This window comes from Pleurodeles waltl, chromosome 10, assembly GCF_031143425.1.
Source record: "Pleurodeles waltl isolate 20211129_DDA chromosome 10, aPleWal1.hap1.20221129, whole genome shotgun sequence".
Taxonomy (NCBI): Eukaryota; Metazoa; Chordata; class Amphibia; order Caudata; family Salamandridae; genus Pleurodeles; species Pleurodeles waltl.
Genome location: NC_090449.1, coordinates 1,083,532,479 through 1,083,551,234, shown reverse-complemented (window position 1 = coordinate 1,083,551,234; position 18,756 = coordinate 1,083,532,479). Strand labels below are relative to the sequence as shown.

The window sequence follows — 18,756 nt, the reverse complement described above, 5'->3', positions numbered from 1 at the left end:
CTCATACAACCACCACTGGGTGGGGGGGGGAGCTGACATGGAAGCTTGGGAGGTGAGGGCCAGCTCTCCTCCCACTCCTCAAAGTAACAATTGCACATTACCGCTGGGTTTCGCACCTGCTGCATTTCTAAGCGGCACAGTGTCTCTGCTGAGAGGATCCAGGAGTTCACTGATGGCCCCAGCACCTTCCATTCCAGTCTGCTGTGACAACCTGGATGGGCCTCTCCTCAGTCACTCTAAGCCCAGATGGTGTATGATCAGGCACAGGAGGACACATGTGGAATGGTCTCTCTTTCTCAGGCCCAACCCAGGGAGGCACTGCAATTCTGGTCCCCAGAATCTTGCTGGGTGAGCATGGGTACCATCTAGAGAGGGCTTTCTGTCATGTGGGACCCCTCCAGGACCCACCACCCAGGGGGCTCCTCTCCCCAGCACACGGGAGAGGAGCCTGCTCAATACTTTGTCTAACCAAAGGGGCCAGCACGCAATGGGAGGTACCAGGCCCTGTGCATGGGTTCTGTCTGGGAGGTGGCCAAGGGTCAGGCTGAACCACTGATACTCTGGCAGCTCTGCTATTAATGATCCTTCCACAAATTTACTGACAGAAACCTTGTTATGACTTGTACTTCTTCTAGAATATGAAGTTTGATCATCTTCTCACTGGCTTCTGGTTGTGCCAATCCAAGAACCTCACTAAACCATTCAATTGTTTGCAGTGATCTGCACTGTGTACAAACGGCACAGGGATTTTATCAACACAAACTTATAACCTGCACTTACTGGGAATTCCTCATTATTGGAAATAATTGCAATCCCTATCATGAATGAGGTTCAGCAGGTTACCCGCTCCTGTTGGTGAAGGGTAGACACGCTGATCCATTCAGTGTATCGTGTGCTGAGTCATGGGCATCTAAGGGTATCACAGACCTGTTATTGCTCGATCTCGTGTGGCTGACCACCACTTGTTACTCCCAGAGGTAAACACCGACCACTGGAGGTAGCTAACTAGTTAGCATGGAGGAGTCTCGTTCGTTATCAGAATTCATCAGAGAAGCCATGAACCACCACCCACAGAATCGAGAAAGAGCTATCAATCTGTCAATCGTTTCTGTGTCCGGACCAGGGTAGATTTCTTGTGCTGGATAAAGTTAAGCCACATGCTCCACTCCTGGTGTTGTTCTCATGTCAATTCCTTTACGTTTCAGCTTTGCAACCATACTTCCCCCAGAACCTGGAGCTGCTCGGTGAATCAGTGGAATAATGCTGCTGAATCACTAGTGGCATTGTTTATGGTCAGAACTCCAACTATATCTGTTTCTCTTCAAACCTCTGACTTTTGTTTTTGATTAGTGAAAACATTCTGGGCAAATGCTTTCGCTCTGCCTTGTCAAATTCCCTTAATCAAGGGCTCAGCTCCTAAAACCAACAAAATAGAACCAGCGGCGTACTCTATTATTCGTAGCTGAAGTATTCATGCGACCTGCCTGGATTGAATACTCACATTTTTTCAAAGAAAATGCTCTGACCTTCTGGACACTCAGTCAGTTGCATCAAGGGTACGCCGAAAAGCAAGGTCTGGGACAGAAGCTAGCCTCTCGGCGGACTGTCAACTCAATACCAAGATCCGACTACAAACTTTTTAACTGCAGCAACTTAAATGTACACTTTTAGAGCTGGAATGACCATGGCTGCTGGCACCAGACATGCTCTGTGTCTCAGTCTGCACCCTAGCCACACCCTTTCGTTTCACTGTCACAGAGCATGTGAAGTTTATGGGCTCATGTAATCAGTATTCACATAATGTGCCCTGGAGCATGAATGTTGTGCGCTCGGTCCCTGCATGTGAAGTTTATGTGCTAAAGTCATCAGTAGTCACATAATTCGCCCTGGCGAATGAATGTTGTGAGCTCTGTCCCTGCATGTGAAGTTTATGTGCTCAAGTCATCAGTAGTCACATAATGTGCCCTGGTGCATGAATGTTGTGCGCTCGGTCCCTGCATGTGAAGCTTATGTGTTCAAGTCATCAGCAGTCACATAATTCGCCCTGGTGAATGAATGTTGTGAGCTCTGTCCCTGCATGTGAAGTTTATGTGCTCAAGTCATCAGTAGTCACATAATGCGCCCTGGTGCATGAATGTTGTGAGCTCAGTCCCTGAGTGAAGTTTATGTGCTCAAGTCATCAGTATTCACATAATGCGCCCTGGTGCATGAATGTTGTGAGCTCTGTCCCTGCATGTGAAGTTTATGTGCTCAAGTCATCAGTAGTCACATAATGTGCCCTGGTGCATGAATGTTGTGAGCTCAGTCCCTGCATGTGAAATTTATGTGCTCAAGTCATCAGTAGTCACATAATGTGACCTGGTGCATGAATGTTTAAACCTCAGTCCCAGAGTGAAGTTTATGTGCTCAAGTCATCAGTATTCACATAATGTGCCCTGGTGCATGAATGTTGAGCACTTAGTCCCTGCATGTAAAGTTTATGTGCTCAATTCATCAGCCGTCACATAATGTTCCCTGGTGCATGAATGTTGTGAGCTCAGTCCCTGCATGTGAAGTTTATGTGCTCAAGTCATCAGTAGTCACATAATGTGCCCTGGTGCATGAATGTTCTGAGCTCAGTCCCTGCATGTGAAGTTTATGTGCTCAAGTCATCAGTAGTCACATAATGTGACCTGGTGCATGAATGTTGAAACATCAGTCCCTGAGTGAAGTCTATGTGCTCAAGTCATCAGTATTAACATAATGTGCCATGGTGCATGAATGTTGAGCACTTAGTCCCTGCATGTAAAGTGTATGTGCTCAAGTTATCAGCAGTCACATAATGTGCTCTGGTGCATGAATGTTGTGAGCTCAGTCCCTGCATGTGAAGTTTATGTGCTCAAGTCATCAGTAGTCACATAATGTGCCCTGGTGCATGAATGTTCTGAGCTTAGTCCCTGCATGTGAAGTTTATGTGCTCAAGTCATCAGTAGTCACATAATGTGACCTGGTGCATGAATGTTGAAACATCAGTCCCTGAGTGAAGTCTATGTGCTCAAGTCATCAGTATTAACATAATGTGCCCTGGTGCATGAATGTTGAGCACTTAGTCCCTGCATGTAAAGTGTATGTGCTCAAGTTATCAGCAGTCACATAATGTGCTCTGGTGCATGAATGTTGTGAGCTCAGTCCCTGCATGTGAAGTTTATTCGTTCAAGTTATCAGTAGTCACATAATGCGCCCTGGTGCATGAATGTTGTGAGCTCAGTCCCTGAGTGAAGTTTATGTGCTCAAGTCATCAGTATTCACATAATGTGCCCAGGTGCATGCATGCTGAGCGCTCAGTCCCTGCATGTGAAGTTTGTGTGCTCAACTCATCAGTAGTCACATAATGTGCCCAGGTGCATGAATGCTGTGCGCTCCAACACAGTAGTTGGATCGCACACACAGAACTGTTATTCACATATTTTGCCTTGGTACATGAATAATGTAAGTTCAGTCCCTCCGGAAGAACAGGTTGTGCCAAATGGACTGATATTCACACAAAGTGCCCAGGTGCATGGATGTTGTGTGATGAATCGCTGTGGGTGGACTGTATGTGCGGAAGCGACCAGTTCTCAGGTCAAGCGTCCTGGTGTTTTGGGACATTACAGTTGCCTATTCTCTGACACTCGCACCTAGACACGGGCTAAAGTGACCTTTCACATATACCATGCCTGACACTGTGTTGTGCATTCACAGAGGTCAGACTTAGCTCTGTAAAAGTTTGGGCACAACATTTTACAATAACCAGAAAGTTCGATGGACAAAGGGGAGCCCAGTTTAATGGTAAGTTTAAGTAGAGGTAAGAAGGAGCTTGGAAAGTGGCACTGAAGATAGACAGGGTGACATGTTCTGGAAGGTCAGTTAATGATGTGATGTAAAGGTAAAACTGAATATTCTCACCATAGCACCTGAAGATTTGAACCATGGTGCTTAAGACCCTCACTTAGCAGTTTCACGCCTGCATCACCCAACTGGTTCGTCGCCAAACTGGAGACACAAAAAGATGAAAGAGAAAATAATCCATGTGAAATTGTATGTCCAGCCTTCTCCCTGTGGTTTGTACCACCACTCCCAATCTTTGGTCACAGTGACATATACCCTCCTCACTGTGACTCGAGCAACCACTCCACACACTTCAATGTCTGCTCACACTGATATCCAACTACCTCTTGTGGGTCGTACCACCACTCTTAATGTCTGTTTACACCATCACCCAGGCTCCTCCCTGTCAGTGGTACCACCACTCCCAGTCTCTGCTTACACCAACATGCACTCTCCTCCCTGTGGCTCATAAGACCTCTCCACACCCCTCAAGCTTTCCTTACACCAACTTCCACCCTCCACTCTATGGCTCATCCCACCACTTCATACATTTTTGCTTAAACTAACATCCATGCTCCTCCCAAAGGACAGTATTACAATTCCACCAATCTCTGCTAACACTGACATCCACACCGATGCAATGTATCTGGTACAAAGGCTTTGCTTCCCTCAGTCTCCACTTACAGTGACCCGGACATCACGAGAACCCTGGTGCTTCACAGTGCTTTCAGCTAGATCTGTGTGGTGCACAACATCGCACTACATCTCCCACAATTCATTAAAGCACCTAAATACAACAAGGGGTGTCCCACTGGAGGACAAACAAAATGTAACTTCTACTCTCAAATGGAAAATGAAACTTAGAGAATTTCCATGTAGGAAAGAATTGCCACAAATTTCCAAAGGCGACACAGACAAGGTAAACAAGAAAGCACAGTTTTACATAAAGTCATGAGTCTAAGGGTGGCAGAAAGGATGCATCATCAGCAACATGGAGGAATCAGGTACCAGGAGGGCAGGAGACAGGTCCACAATGGGAAAGTCTGATTGAATTAGAACACTGCAATAGAAGGAGAAACCTTGGAGTGTTTGCAGTCCCCAAGGACAGTAAAAAGATGCAGATACTTGCGAACGGCTAGTGCAAAACAGGAAAATGGATCTGGTCAACCTTGATGTTGATAGAGATTTTAAAGTAAAAAGAGCAAATGGGATGACTGCAGATCCAAAACAAGATGCTAAACACCTGCAGCCTCTTTTCTTTAAACATCTAAGACACCAATGCATTGAACTCTTTCTGCGGGCGTCAACAGAAAGCCCTGATCCTGGAAGCTTCATGAAATGAGCATTGTCCAGGATTACGCCAAAGAAGTAGTAAAGTCTGCGAATGATTCCTTGCAGGTGAAGTGGATACTGGTTGAAAAGAGTATGCAATCCTCGTCCACCGCTGCTTACCTACATGGGCGCTTCTCTGACCTACCACGAGGTTTTCAAACCTTGTACTGGGACCTTGAACCCCGCAGGAGGTCAAACCAGGGTTCATGAGCCTGCAAGAGTGTGCAAACCACACAGCATGGTCGGCAAACCCTTAGAAACTGAAATGATAATAGTAATGCTAAGAATGAATGTAATAACAATACTAGGAAGAACAAGAAATATAAAAATAAATACAACAATAACAAGGATAATACTAAAAATATAAAAATATAATATTAATAAGAACATCAACAACATAATAATAATCATAATAAAATAATAGTAATAATAATATAAAAATATAATATTATTAGTAATAGAATAATAATAATAATAATAATAATAATAATAATAATAATATAAAAATATAATAATAATAATAAAGTAATAATAAAGTAATAATAAATTAACAACAATAAGAATAAATATAAATATGATAAATAGACGACTACATAAATGCAGGATTTGTAAAACGCAGCGAGTCACCGCGAGGCTCTCACAGCGCTGAACGGGAGGCAACGGAGGGATCCAGTGATTTGCCAGAATCGCAGAATGTTGAGCCGACGCCAAGACTTGAGCCTGGTTCCCCAGCTCCGAAATTGGTAGCTCTGGCCCTAACGCCACATCCTCTCCCTTAATGTTAATAATAATATTATTATTAATAATACAATCAATAATAAGAATAAAAATAAACATGATAAATACAATAATAATAATACAATAACAATAAGACTAATAGTAATGCTAGTGATGAAAGCCCCTGCTGGGTCGGCCATCAGCTGCATACAGAGGGGGCTCGTTGCCTGTACCACAATGGGCACAGGACCTGGCCGTACCCCGCGCCCCACGCACCCTCTGGGCATACACAGCAGGGGGTTGGCTGCTGGCAGTGGGTGAGGTGCGTGTCCTGCTCAAAGGCCAGGGGCCAGATGTATCAAAGGCTTTTGCATTCGCAAACGGTGCGAATGGCCGTTTACAAATGCAAAAATGCCGTTCAGTATTTATGAAAGGCAATCGCAACGCAAATGTAAGGAATCACTAAAATATCGATTCCTTAAATTTGCGAGCCGTTGACAGAATCGCAAATTGCGATTCTCTAAATAAGAATTCGCAAATAAGGAATCCTTAATTGCGATTTCTAAAGCACATGTAACAAGCAATTCCTTAATGCGCATTGGGCATTAAGGAATCGCTATTACCACCAAGTTGAACTTGGTGGTAACCATGTGAAAATTTTAAAAATGCATTAAAAATGCATTTTGAAAATTGACATGTAACGCACACATGCCCCTATGGCATGTGTGCGCCTTACATGTTCTTAAAAAAATTCCTGGGGTGCAGCAGAGGGGACCTTAGGCCCCCAGCACCCTGGGGTTTGCATTTCCAAAATTTGCGAATTCCAGTTAGGAATTCGCAATTTGGGAAATGCAAAAAATTTGCAAATATGGGCCTACAGGCCCATAGGTGCAAATGGGTCCGGTATCCCAACTTGCGAATGAGTAATAGCATTTGCGATTTTTAAGAAATCGCTATTACCGAATCGCAAATATGATACATTGCATTTTGCAATTCAGAAATAGCGATTTCTTAAAAATCGCTATTACCGAATCGCAAAAGGCTTTTTTGATACATCTGGCCCCAGGTTCTGTGGCCAACCCCCACTGTGCATAGCGTTTGGCTGTGCACAATAGGAGTTGGCAGCTTGAGTGAGATTAGTTCAGGACCAGGTCACAGGCCAGGCCCTGCCGTGGACCTCTGCACATGGCCTTTGGCTGTGCACAGTGGGAGATGGCATCTGGAGTGAGATGAGTTCAGGACCAGGTCACACGCCAGGCTCTGCCGTAGACCCCCCCACACATGGCCTTTGGCTGTGCACAGTGGGAGTTGGCATCTGGAGTGAGATGAGTTCAGGACCAGGTCACAGGCCAGGCTCTGCCGTAGACCCCCCCGCGCATGGCCTTTGGCTGTGCACAGTGGGAGTTGGCAGCTGGGGTGAGATGAGCAAAGGACCAGGGCACAGGGAAGGCCCTGCCATAGACCCCCCACCGCACATGGCCTTTGGCTGTGCACAGTGGGAGTTGGCAGCTGGAATGAGATGAGCAAAGGACCAGGGTACTGGGATGTCCCAGTCGTAGACCCCACGTGCATGGCCTTTGGCTATGCACAGGGGGAGTTGGAAGCTGGAGTGAGATGAGTGCAGAACCAGGGCACAGGGCAGGCCCTGCCGTCGACTCCCTGGTGCATGGCCTTTGGCTGTGCACAGTGGGAGTTGGAAGCTGGGGTGAGATGAGCGCAGGACCAGGGCAGGCCCTGCAGTCGACCCCCGTACATGGCCTTTGGCTGTGCACACTGGGAGTTGGAAGCTGGGGTGAGATGAGTGCAGAACCCGGGCACAGGGCAGGCCCTGCCGTCGACTCCCTGGTGCATGGCCTTTGGCTGTGCACAGTGGGAGTTGGAAGCTGGGGTGAGATGAGCGCAGGACCAGGGCAGGCCCTGCAGTCGACCCCCGTACATGGCCTTTGGCTGTGCACACTGGGAGTTGGAAGCTGGGGTGAGATGAGTGCAGAACCCGGGCACAGGGCAGGCCCTGCCGTCGACTCCCTGGTGCATGGCCTTTGGCTGTGCACACTGGGAGTTGGCAGCTGGGGTGAGATGAGCGCAGGACCAGGGCAGGCCCTGCAGTCGACCCCCGTACATGGCCTTTGGCTGTGCACACTGGGAGTTGGAAGCTGGGGTGAGATGAGTGCAGAACCCGGGCACAGGGCAGGCCCTGCCGTCGACTCCCTGGTGCATGGCCTTTGGCTGTGCACACTGGGAGTTGGCAGCTGGAGTGAGATGTGCGCAGGACCCGGGCACAGGGCAGGCTGTGCTGTCGACCCCCCCATGCATGGCCTTTTGCTTGCAGCGGTATGTCCATATGAATTTATGACCAGACGCTAGCAAGTGTTATTAACTTAGTCCCCCGGTAATTTTCTGTAAGTGCATTGGGATTTGCCGTACAATTTAGTTGATGACCAACCAGTTTTGGACACTCAACACTCAACTGTGCTATAAGAAGACACATTGCCATGGACTGGGCTAAGCTGATTACAAGATCATTTATATTCATGAAAAAGAGGGCGGAGCCAATGCACAGCCTTGCGTAACAACACTCACAACTATGGTACTGCCAGCCTCTTCGCCATTTCCCTTCAAACTGTTGCAAGGCCGCTGGTGGAGAACAACTGAAGAGGGTGGAATTAGGAAGGTAGCATTCGGGTGCTGGGCGATGAGCTGGTGCCTCAGGGCCACAGAGACTTAGGGTCTGATTTAAGGAAAGTGGTGTGCACCCAGTGCTGCGCCACTCCCCTCGAGCCCCTTAGCGCCCCCTAATGCCACGATGTGTGCGCCGTATCTAAGATACGCACACCATGGTGGTTGTTAGGGAAACTAGCGTCAAGATTTTCATGCTAGTACGGCGCTTTGCAAGACTAGCGTCAAAAAATGCTGACACTAATCCTGCAAAGCCCATTGGTGTGCCTCCTTTAAACGCCTGCTCGGAGCAGGCGTTAAAAGTGGCAAAAAAAATGATGCAAAGAAATCTTTTAGATTTCATTGCGCCATTTTCTCGAATCCCCTTTGCAGACATTATGCCTGGTGCAGGAATAATGTAGCGCAAATTGTTACAAAGTTGCGCAATGCATGCATTGCTCCACTTTGTAAATGTGGCGCAGTGACTTTGGTCTCGTTGGGCCACATTAGCGTAAAAAAACAAATTACGCTAATGTGGCGTAAGGAGGCGCTAGGGGCTCTTACGTCAGCCCCTTACTTTCTTTCCCAGTTCCCGCCAGGCCACTTTAATATGGCGCCAGTATCTCGGTCACTCCCCTCCCAGGCTGTGAATTGAGGCTGGGGGCCAGATGTCGCTTCAGCCTTTGGAGTATTCGCCCTGCCTCGTGTGGCCTGCTCTGCAGAAGCATTGTCATTCCCCACGTTTAGGCAGGGGTGCTAGGTGATTTTGTGCCATTGAGCCATTCTCACCTAAGCCCCCCAGGGGCAGCAGGAGCTTTTCTTGACATCTCTCCTGCCAAGTCATTGCCCTGAGGTTATAGTGGTCTGGCAGTGGGTAAGAGAAGTGGCCTCCCTAGTGGCCAGGTGTTGTCACCTCAGCCCCGGGGTCTTTTAGGTCTTGTTGGGGGGGGGAGGAGGCACAGAAGGTGGTTGCCTAAATTTGGTTGAAGCACCATGGTCAGAGCTGCAGACGTTGGAACGAGGGTCTAAATTTATGATCCCCTAGCACTGCCGGAGCAACACTTTTTGAGATACTCCGGAGGCCTATACTACAAAATCCAATCTATGAGGCCACAAAGTTCCTTTGCGTGGCTTTGCTTGGTCTTAAAGATACGGAGTAAGACAGAGCAAGGTAATCTGAGTTGCCTTACTCTGCGCTCAGGCGGTATTCCACGGGCACTGTGGTGGGTGTTCCCACGCAACACACATGGATTTTGATGCTTTCCCAGATTTACAAAACCAAGTAAAGCTGGGGATGCACCAAAACTGTATGACTCCCGAGGGGAGGCGTAACGAGAAGTAATAACTTTATTTGTTCTCAATTTCTCCTTTTTCCATGTGTGCTGCGTTCTGCAGCACACATAAAAAGAGGAAAACGCCTCTCTGGATTGTTTTTGTACAGAAAGGTGCCCCACCCTGCACAAAAACAATCCTGCCGACAGCACTGGCACCCTAGCGCCATGGTGAAAGGGTGCTTGCATTGGCGCTGGGTTGCCAAAATGGCACCAGTGCAAGGGAAAAGGGCAGGAATGCACCATATTACATCAGTACGGCACACTCCTGCGCTATCACTTTGGCGTAGGGCAGCACAGCAAGGTGACTTGCTGCCCTACGCCAAGTCCCCGTAAATGAGGGCCTAGATTCAAGTCCCAGCAGCAGCTCGTCATCCTGTCATTCTAGGCAAGTGACTTCATCCCCCTAAAATAAAATCACCTCTCCTAAAATAAAACCAAACTTTATCTTGTGTAATGCAATGAGTGCTCATGGAAACTGCTCCAATGCCTTTTGGCCAAGTTCACACTATATAAATCTACAAAACAATAATAATAAAATAACCGGGTCAGATTCCAATGAGACTAACCAGTCGGAGATCCAGAAAACAGATGATCAGGGAATGTGGGCAACTTGCTTAGTTGTGCCCACGCCTAATCATGATCCCAATCCAAACCCTCAACTGAACACCAAGATAAGCTAGGATGGCCCACAGTCAGACATTACAAAAGCAATGTAAAGGGTTTACTTTGCGAGGCTAACATCCCTAATTATTTAAACAAAAATGCCTTTTTAAGTCATTCACAATAAGTTATTGCATTTGGGCTACCACTCACTTTGGCCACGAACTGGCCAATGACATCGCATCAATGTTGATAAACCACCCTAACTTTTTTAGTGTTGGGTGATATTAACTTATGGGCCATTGGCATGTAACGACCTAAGCCTGCTCAGTGCCTAGAATACACATCTATTCCAGGTCTCTGTGAAACATGCAATCGAGCACCACTTACCACAGGTCAGACACCTGACACTTTCTTTGCTCCAGAAGGGATGCTTAAAAAATTCTCATGTATTGGATTGGTCGGATCATCAAGTCATCCCTTTTCTGTCGGCTAGTCGCGCATTAATCTGCCTGACTTTGACTCAAGACTGCAATATCTGCTGTTCATGGGGACAAATTCCTAAATATAAACTGACTAGCATCCTGGCCTCCAACAGTGCTTTTTTGGTGTATACTTCAGAAGACGACACTGAGTCCACAAGTGGTTAACTTCAGCACCACACAGGGTGGCCCCATTGAGGCAGGTCACAGTCCTTCTGCCGCCAGTGACACAGAGGAGCCAGAAGAGGACGAGTGAAGCTGTAGGAAACTCGAGAGAGCCTCGCGGTAACATGCAGCCTTGAAGGCAGTGTCGCCTAGCAGCTAGCATTAAGCTAGGTAAAAAGATTTAGGGCCTCATTTCGACTTCGGTGGACTGACCGTCAGCCCGCCAATGTTGCAGAGGGGAAGCTGCAGCCATATTTTGATGAGAAGTGTCGAGAAGTGTGGCTCAATGGTTAGAGCGGCAGACCTTGGTGCAGAAAGCTGGCCCGGGACCAGGGTTCAATTCCCGCCTAGGCAGGTCTTGGGCTCAATTTCCTCAGACCTGATAATTTTCGCATCAGTGCCTAATCTAATTCATGGGTCCCACTCTGTAACTCTGGGCAGTAGCTTGCTTAATCTCCACAACGGCCCCAACAGTGCTTGAATGCCTGGCTTCACCCTGGGGGTGCCCAGGAGTGGGCACCTCACAGGGAAAAGCCAGGAGGGGTTCCACAGCGGTATGCGTACAGCGCCTTGAGACCCTAACAGGTGAGTAGTGCGCTATACAAGTACTAAGTTTACAGTTTTACAGTTTATGTCAGACCGACTGGAACTGTGCAGCGCCACTGGTCTCAGCGCCCATAGGGAGCCGAGGGCAATGCCGTCACACCGAGGGGCCACCAGCACCCATGGAATGTGCGCTGTCTGCTAATGCAGATACGACACGGTTTTGCCTTTCCGCCAGCCTTTCTATGGCAGGAAGCCAACCATGGAAAGGCTGGCGAACAGGTAACTCCTAATCAGCATAGCGATCCTGATTTCAGCATCACCACGGCTGAGGAGTTAGACCGCCATCAACCCATCAGCACCTACGGTCCTGGCGGTGGTGGCCGTACACTGATGGCCTGACTGTCAGAGCTGCAATCAGGCAGTAGGAATGACCGGAGCATGGTGGTCTGGCCTCTGCCAGGGGTGTGGCAGTCACCGGACTGCTACAGTCGTATAAGGCCCTTAAACAAGTTTTCAGCACGTTCTCCTAAGTCGCCAGATGCTGCTAAAGCTCCACACAAGAGATTTTCACAGTTGTGTAAAATGTGTGCGAACCTCTGCATTGATCTGCCTCCATCCCCCTTCTCCATCGCCCTGTGATGACATTTCTTTATGCTACCGACTTTTCTAGTACAGGTGCGTCAATTTCAAATTCTTTCCCTCAATCCGAATTCTCTAAGTCATCTGAACTGTTAATGCACTTCAGTCTGCCCTTCTCTGAATGAGGTGCAAAAAGTGTTCTCCTGCCCTGTTGACGTACTGAAGCACCCGAAATTGTCCATCTTCAATAGTATAGAACATTCCACTCTGTCCTTCACCAGACTGCAGATGGTAAAGAAACCCACCAGTAGTTCTAGGCAATTCATGTGGAGATTCAGCTCTTCCAGTGACCACCTCCCTCCGGTGGACAATTCTCCACCCAGGGTCCCCCGTTCCAAACGGCTGGCATCCAATTCTGTTGTGTCTGCCAGAATGGAACTGAATATTGCTCAGTCATTCCACGCCTCCATGTGGTTCAGCCACCAAGTAAACTCTGTTCAAGCTTCTTCCATATGAGTGATCTCCTCGTTGTCAGAGATTCCCTTCTGTAAGTGCCTGACCTTCAAGCGCTGCAAGGCCCGTAATGCAGGGTCCTGGGACAAATAGCCTGAATCGAGGACAATAGGAGGCTCAGCATCTCCGCCAGCACACACAGTGTAATCCTTATTAATTCAATTGTCTCATTTAGCCCCTCCTTCATCATCTTCAATTTGATGGTCAGAAGTTCCAGTGCCGCTTGCAATGAGTCAAAGGTGAACCCCAAAAACTTCCTCCTGTGACTGGGGACCAGGTTTGATTTCGTCTGATTGATCACAAATCTGAGCTCCTCCAGCAGTGATATAGCGCCCTCGGCTCGCTGCAGCAGTGCGTTTCTGTCTTGTGCCATGATGATGATATGGTCTAAATAAATGATGAGACAGTGAACCCGCATCCGTAATCGCCGCCATGGTTCAGCAGCTTTGTGAAACGACACGGGAGACATTAGGCCAAAGGGAAAAACTGTGGAATCGCAAATTTCCTCCCTCCAAAGGAACTGAAGGAAACGGCAGTGTGGAGGGATTACTGGAATTGATAAATAGGCGTCCTTCAGGTCCAACCTTATCAGCCAGTCTCCCTGCCGGAGCAGGTCCCTCAAAAAATGAATACCCTCCATCTTGAAGAGGGAGTATACCAGTCACCCACTGAACTATCTCACTGTGACCACTGGACGTAGCCTTTTGTCCTTCACAATAAATATGTTGCTAAACCCCTTGAGTGTAAAAAGGACTGTTCGATGGCTCCTTGGCTCCCCAAGTCTTGGATTTCTTGGTCGATAATATTACAGAGCTCTAGTGAAAATCTTACTGCGGTAGTTTGACCAGTTGCACCAGGAGCCCCAAAACTCTATGTGAAAGCCCTGTACTTACTGAAGCAGCCGTCTATCTGAGGAAATTTGTTTCCATTTGTCCAGACATTCTGCGGTTCTGACCTCACCCCCCCCCCAGTCTTAGATGGTAAGAAAGTCGAGTTCTCACCTGTAGAACTGGGGTTTCCTCTGCCTTTGTTGAACAACCTCACTGGACCTTGCTCCTGGATGGGAATAAGGGCGAGAATTCTCTCTTGTCACACCAGTGTGCACGTTTGGGGCCTTGGGTACATCTGGCACCTTGTGAGAGGAGGCAGCCGGATGAGAGGCCCTTGGTGCATCTAGGACGACGAAAAACCAGAGGGTTGAAACTATATTTAATGAGGCTTGGGCTTTATCCAAGGCCATGAAGGTCTGAATGAATTTTGCCAAATCCTTCAGAAAAGTGACGCAAAATTGATTCCCTTTTGCCTCAGGCCCAGCTGTTGTGGAAACTAGCGTTCCTAATTTGGGTTCTAGGCGCAACAGTAGCTAACGCCTCCAATCCGTAAAGATCACACAATTGGCATTGCCTAGCAGGCAGATGGCTCCGTGGGCCCATCCTGAGAGAATCTAAGGGTCAATTGGGACTCCAGTCTTTTTGGCATCCTCTGCCATCTTCATCATTTTGGTTAAGGGGCCTGTGATGTCCAACAACTTGCCTTAGCAGGAACACCAATATTTATCAATGCCCCTCTTGTGGTGCTTAACACGCTTGCCCATGAAGGTCATCATCGTGGTGTTTAATTTGGAGGTAGTGGAAACTTTACCCTCAATATGGGGTCCCACCCGTAGCTTGTTTTTCAGTTCCTTGTCCACAGGTTGGCGTAACCTCTGTTTCAGATAGAGTGCCACTTTACCCGATGGCTCCCACTCTGATGAGAGGGGATGTCTGATGTCTTCAGGATTAAGGAGGTCTTTGGTCAGATTCTGCTCGACAGCTTCTCTGAAGGATTCAGACTTCAGTTTTTTTTTGGTCCCACCTGATGGGTGACACTCTCTAGATCGTTTGGATTGTCTATCGAATCATCCGAATAATGCGAATCAGTGTCTCCCTGGTCGTGGTTGGACCCATGGGCATACAACAGGCTTGCCTCTAGTCGGAAAGGGCCAGTAGGACCTGCACCCTCCTGTAGAAGGTCAACTTGAGATGTTTGGATGAGTTGGCGCAGCCTCTATAAAATTCCCTGCCAACTCATTGGGCTTTATGTGCTCGGCACCCCGATGGGGGCCCCACCTGCCTCAGCATGATGCGTCTGAGGCAAATATCCAGTAGATCCCTTACGGGTCTTGGCGGCATAATTTAACCACTTTCCAAGGTCACTGACATTGCAGGCTCCACTGATTTTGACACAGCAGAATCAATCATGGAAGCTAACTCTGGGCCCCTATTAAACGTCTCCACTCACTTCCCATGCCTCATATATCCCTGCTCTTCAGTCATTGCTCTGTAGTCTTTCTGTACAATAAAGCAGAAAGGGAATTCCTCTTAACTAACTACACCCCCAAACAGTATTATGGGTTAAATACCCCACCTCACTATCCTGTGAAATGACTGCCAAACGTGTGGCAAACCGTTGGAGCATTGCCGCTTGTGTAAGCACCAGGGAGAATCTGAGGAGCCCCGTCCACAATTCAAAGTGTCCGCCGCATCTCCTCAGACCCTATTAGGTGAGCAACAAGTGTTGCTCTGACCCTGCCTGCCGTGCAGCTGATGTGTGTTTAGTAGGCCTGGGGGGAATGCATTGCATTGTATGCGGCAGCCATATATTGCCTCAGTTATCACAGCAGGAACTACAGGTTGCAGGGGAAAGTGTTATCCCTGTGATCTCACCGGCCACGCTCACTCTCCTCAGAGGCGTCGGCCAACAGCGCATCAGGAAAACAAAGGGCATCCAATTGCAACCTAATAGCAGAACAAAACAGTGTTTCCACTCGGCTAGCGGGCATAAGACCTATAAATAAATAATAAAGGATTTTACACCAAATATTTTGTCAACTTCAAAAAAGGTAAAGAACACATAATAAGCACTTATCTCAGGCTGCTGTGAGCAGCAAAGAAAGAGGACAAGGAATGGATGGCATGCCTTAATATACTGTTGGGGACACTGTGATTGGTTAGTATGGTCACATGTTTAATGACATGTTAGATGTGTTCATGGGACTTGTAGTTTATTTTTTGCTGCTGTGAGTTTTTCAGCAAAGAGAGAAAAGCATTATCAGGTCTCTGGTCCTGCCACAGAATAGACAAATAAGGACACACTTGGCCAGATTACTGCCGGAGCTGGGCCCTGGTTCTGCGCATGATCAGGACAGTGGGGGTGATGGGAGGGCAGCAGGGCTCAGTGCCTGGTGCCCCTGGTCGGGGCACAGTCCACAGGAGCCCACAGCAGGTCCCACACACCGGGCAGACGGTGTCTTTACAACAGCTGCTCACCAGTGGATGTCCACAGTGGCAGGAGGTACTCACGTATAGGGCACCACAGAAACAATGTACTCCAGGAACCATTGATTAGGGGTCAAGGTGTAGCAGCAAAAAGGGGTACAGTCACAAGAGGCAGAGTCATGAATAATTGAGTCTGATAGTTAACTTATGCATCCATTTTTTAAACTTTGCACCAGAGAAACTGGCAATTACAATTTGCAAGTAAATGCTTGCATTTTAAATTATTGTGGAGGTTAAGGCACCTGCTACACAGATCTTTGTGCTCCCAGCAATTTTTAGGGGCTGATAACTACAGTAAGATAACTCTGGAGGCGAATGCACTTGTTGGAGAGATTTGTTCTTTTGTTCAGTCACAGCATTCATTCCTAAAGTAGGAGAGAAGATTAAAGAGCAGACAGCAAACCACATGGTGTAACATGGAGATCACAGATTTGTATTTTATGCAGGCCACTCTGTGCATTACTTCTTTGTCACATAGGTCCTCTTGGTACTTGAAGTTCTTAATTTGCAATCCTTCTAATATAGCTCAGTGAGTTATAGATCTAAATAAAATAGCATCATGCAAACTGGCCTCTGGGTGTTAGGATCCATATGGCTTCAATCAGGCTGGCTGATGTCCCTTTAAGTCAGGTCTTTGTTCAAGAGCTAGCTGGATTGAATATAAGAAACCTCCCTCGGCACCTGCACCGTGGTGCTCCTAATGGAAAGCAGACAACATTTGGGGGCTAGTAAAGTAAAGCCCCTAGCTGCCAGGAGAGAGGACAAGCATCCTTCATCCCCTGTCAATCACCTTGTCTTCTTTTAATTTTTTTTTTTTTTTTTATAATAGTACCCAAGAAAACCTATATAAACATGTATATAATTCATCGGAAATCACATAATATATATATCTACAGAACATTTAGCCACATATAGAATACCATCATAAAGTCACCACTTATTGGCAAGCCATTTGCCCAAAAAAACCCATATTTCTTGCCCTTTTTGTCTCTCTTTTTTCCCTTTTCGCTCATACAGGGCCTGTTCCAGCTGATATACTGCAAGGAGGCGATCTAACCAATTTTGATATGTAGCGGGTGTTTGATCGAGCCATACAGAAGAAATACACAATCAATATACTGACATAGCCATAAAAAGAAATTTACTAACAATAGGCTCCCTTTGCTCCGCGACCCCGAATATAACCACCCACAATGATAACTCAATTTCTGATCTTGCAACATCTTTAATAAACTGTTCCACTTACCCTCGAAAGTTCACTAATTTTGTACAGGTGAGAAACATATTAATTATATCCACTCCATGTTGCTGACATCTTGGGCAATACACTCCTTATTCCCGACCCCACTGTGCTAATTTCCCGGGCGTGATGTACAGGTCAAATATTGTTTTGTAATGTTGTGCCTGGAGAGATGCTGAAATCAAGGAGGTACGCCCTAACTCAAGAGATTCATAGAAAACCTCCTCTTCCACATTCAGCTTAACGCTCCATTTTTGACTATGCTTTGCCAAATCATCGGCGAGGTTATCAGTCAATTCCGCGTATATTGATCGTATCGTACTCCTATCAGGTGAAATCATCATTTATACTAAGGAATTCTTAACAAACCCTGCTGCACCACCAGTTTTCCATAGGATAAAATCCCTAACTTGCAAATATTTGAAAAAGCTAGTTTGGGCTAGTTCAGATTTCCCATGAAGGCTTCCAAATGTGGTAATTGTAGAGCCCTCAATAAAATCACTGAGCCTTTGTATTCCCTGTTGATTCCACCTCTCCATAATATTATCGTGGAAAATCTCAGGAAGGAACATATTGTCCTTGATCAAGGTATAATAATTGTACCTTCCCAGCCTGCATTTCTTTCGCCACAGACTCCAAGTTTGGAAAGCTGCCTGGAGGACTTTAAACCGAGTTTTCTTAAAATAGCTTGGTTCCAAAAGCTTAAACATCGCCCCTTTTGCGGCAGGGCCAATTAATACCTCATAGATGCTAGGGACATATTCCCCATCGTTTGCCAACCCTCAATTTATAAACAGCAAATGCATATACTGCATTGCAGCTGCCGTCTGATACAATTTAAAGTTGGGGAGGGACCATCCACCCTTTTCCTTTGAAAGTGTCATATATTTGCTTGCTCTGCGTATCTTACCATACGACCAAACGAACAGCATTATCAGCTGATCCAATTTCCTAAACCAAAATTTCTCACATTCCAATGGAATCGCACAGAATAAATATAGTATTTTAGGTAGGAACATCACTGTTATCATATTACACCACCCCATAATTGTCATATGCAAGTTGTTCCATCTGCTAAAATTATACCTAGCATTATCTATAATAGGCCAAAGATTAGACCGGACAATCTCCTCCACCTGGGGTCGAATATCAATCCCTAGGTGTGAGAAAGTAGCCTCTTTCTAGCCTTGTTACGCCCACTTTTGGCCTGTTTGTGAGTGTATGTCAGGGTGTTTTCACTGTCTCACTGGGATCCTGCTAGCCAGGGCCCAGTGCTCATAGTGAAGACCCTATGTTGTCAGTATGTTTGTTATGTGTCACTGGGACCCTGCTAGCCAGGACCCCAGTGCTCATAAGTTTGTGGCCTATATGTATGTGTTCCCTGTGTGATGCCTAACTGTCTCACTGAGGCTCTGCTAACCAGAACCTCA

General features: G+C 47.0%; 1 protein-coding gene across 3 annotated transcripts in view; it reads right to left on the bottom strand.

Moving 5' to 3' along the window:
* LOC138262281 (NACHT, LRR and PYD domains-containing protein 3-like) overlaps nucleotides 1-18,756 on the bottom strand; it is a 260,469-nt gene that overhangs the window by 58,993 nt on the left and 182,720 nt on the right. For 2 of the 3 annotated variants that reach the window (XM_069212175.1, XM_069212176.1), the window contains exon 5: nucleotides 3,925-4,011. The exons of the other annotated variant lie outside the window; for it this stretch is intronic. In XM_069212175.1, coding sequence (XP_069068276.1) covers nucleotides 3,925-4,011 — 87 coding nt within the window. The remainder of the gene's footprint in view (nucleotides 1-3,924; nucleotides 4,012-18,756) is intronic. 3 annotated transcript variants of the gene reach the window in all.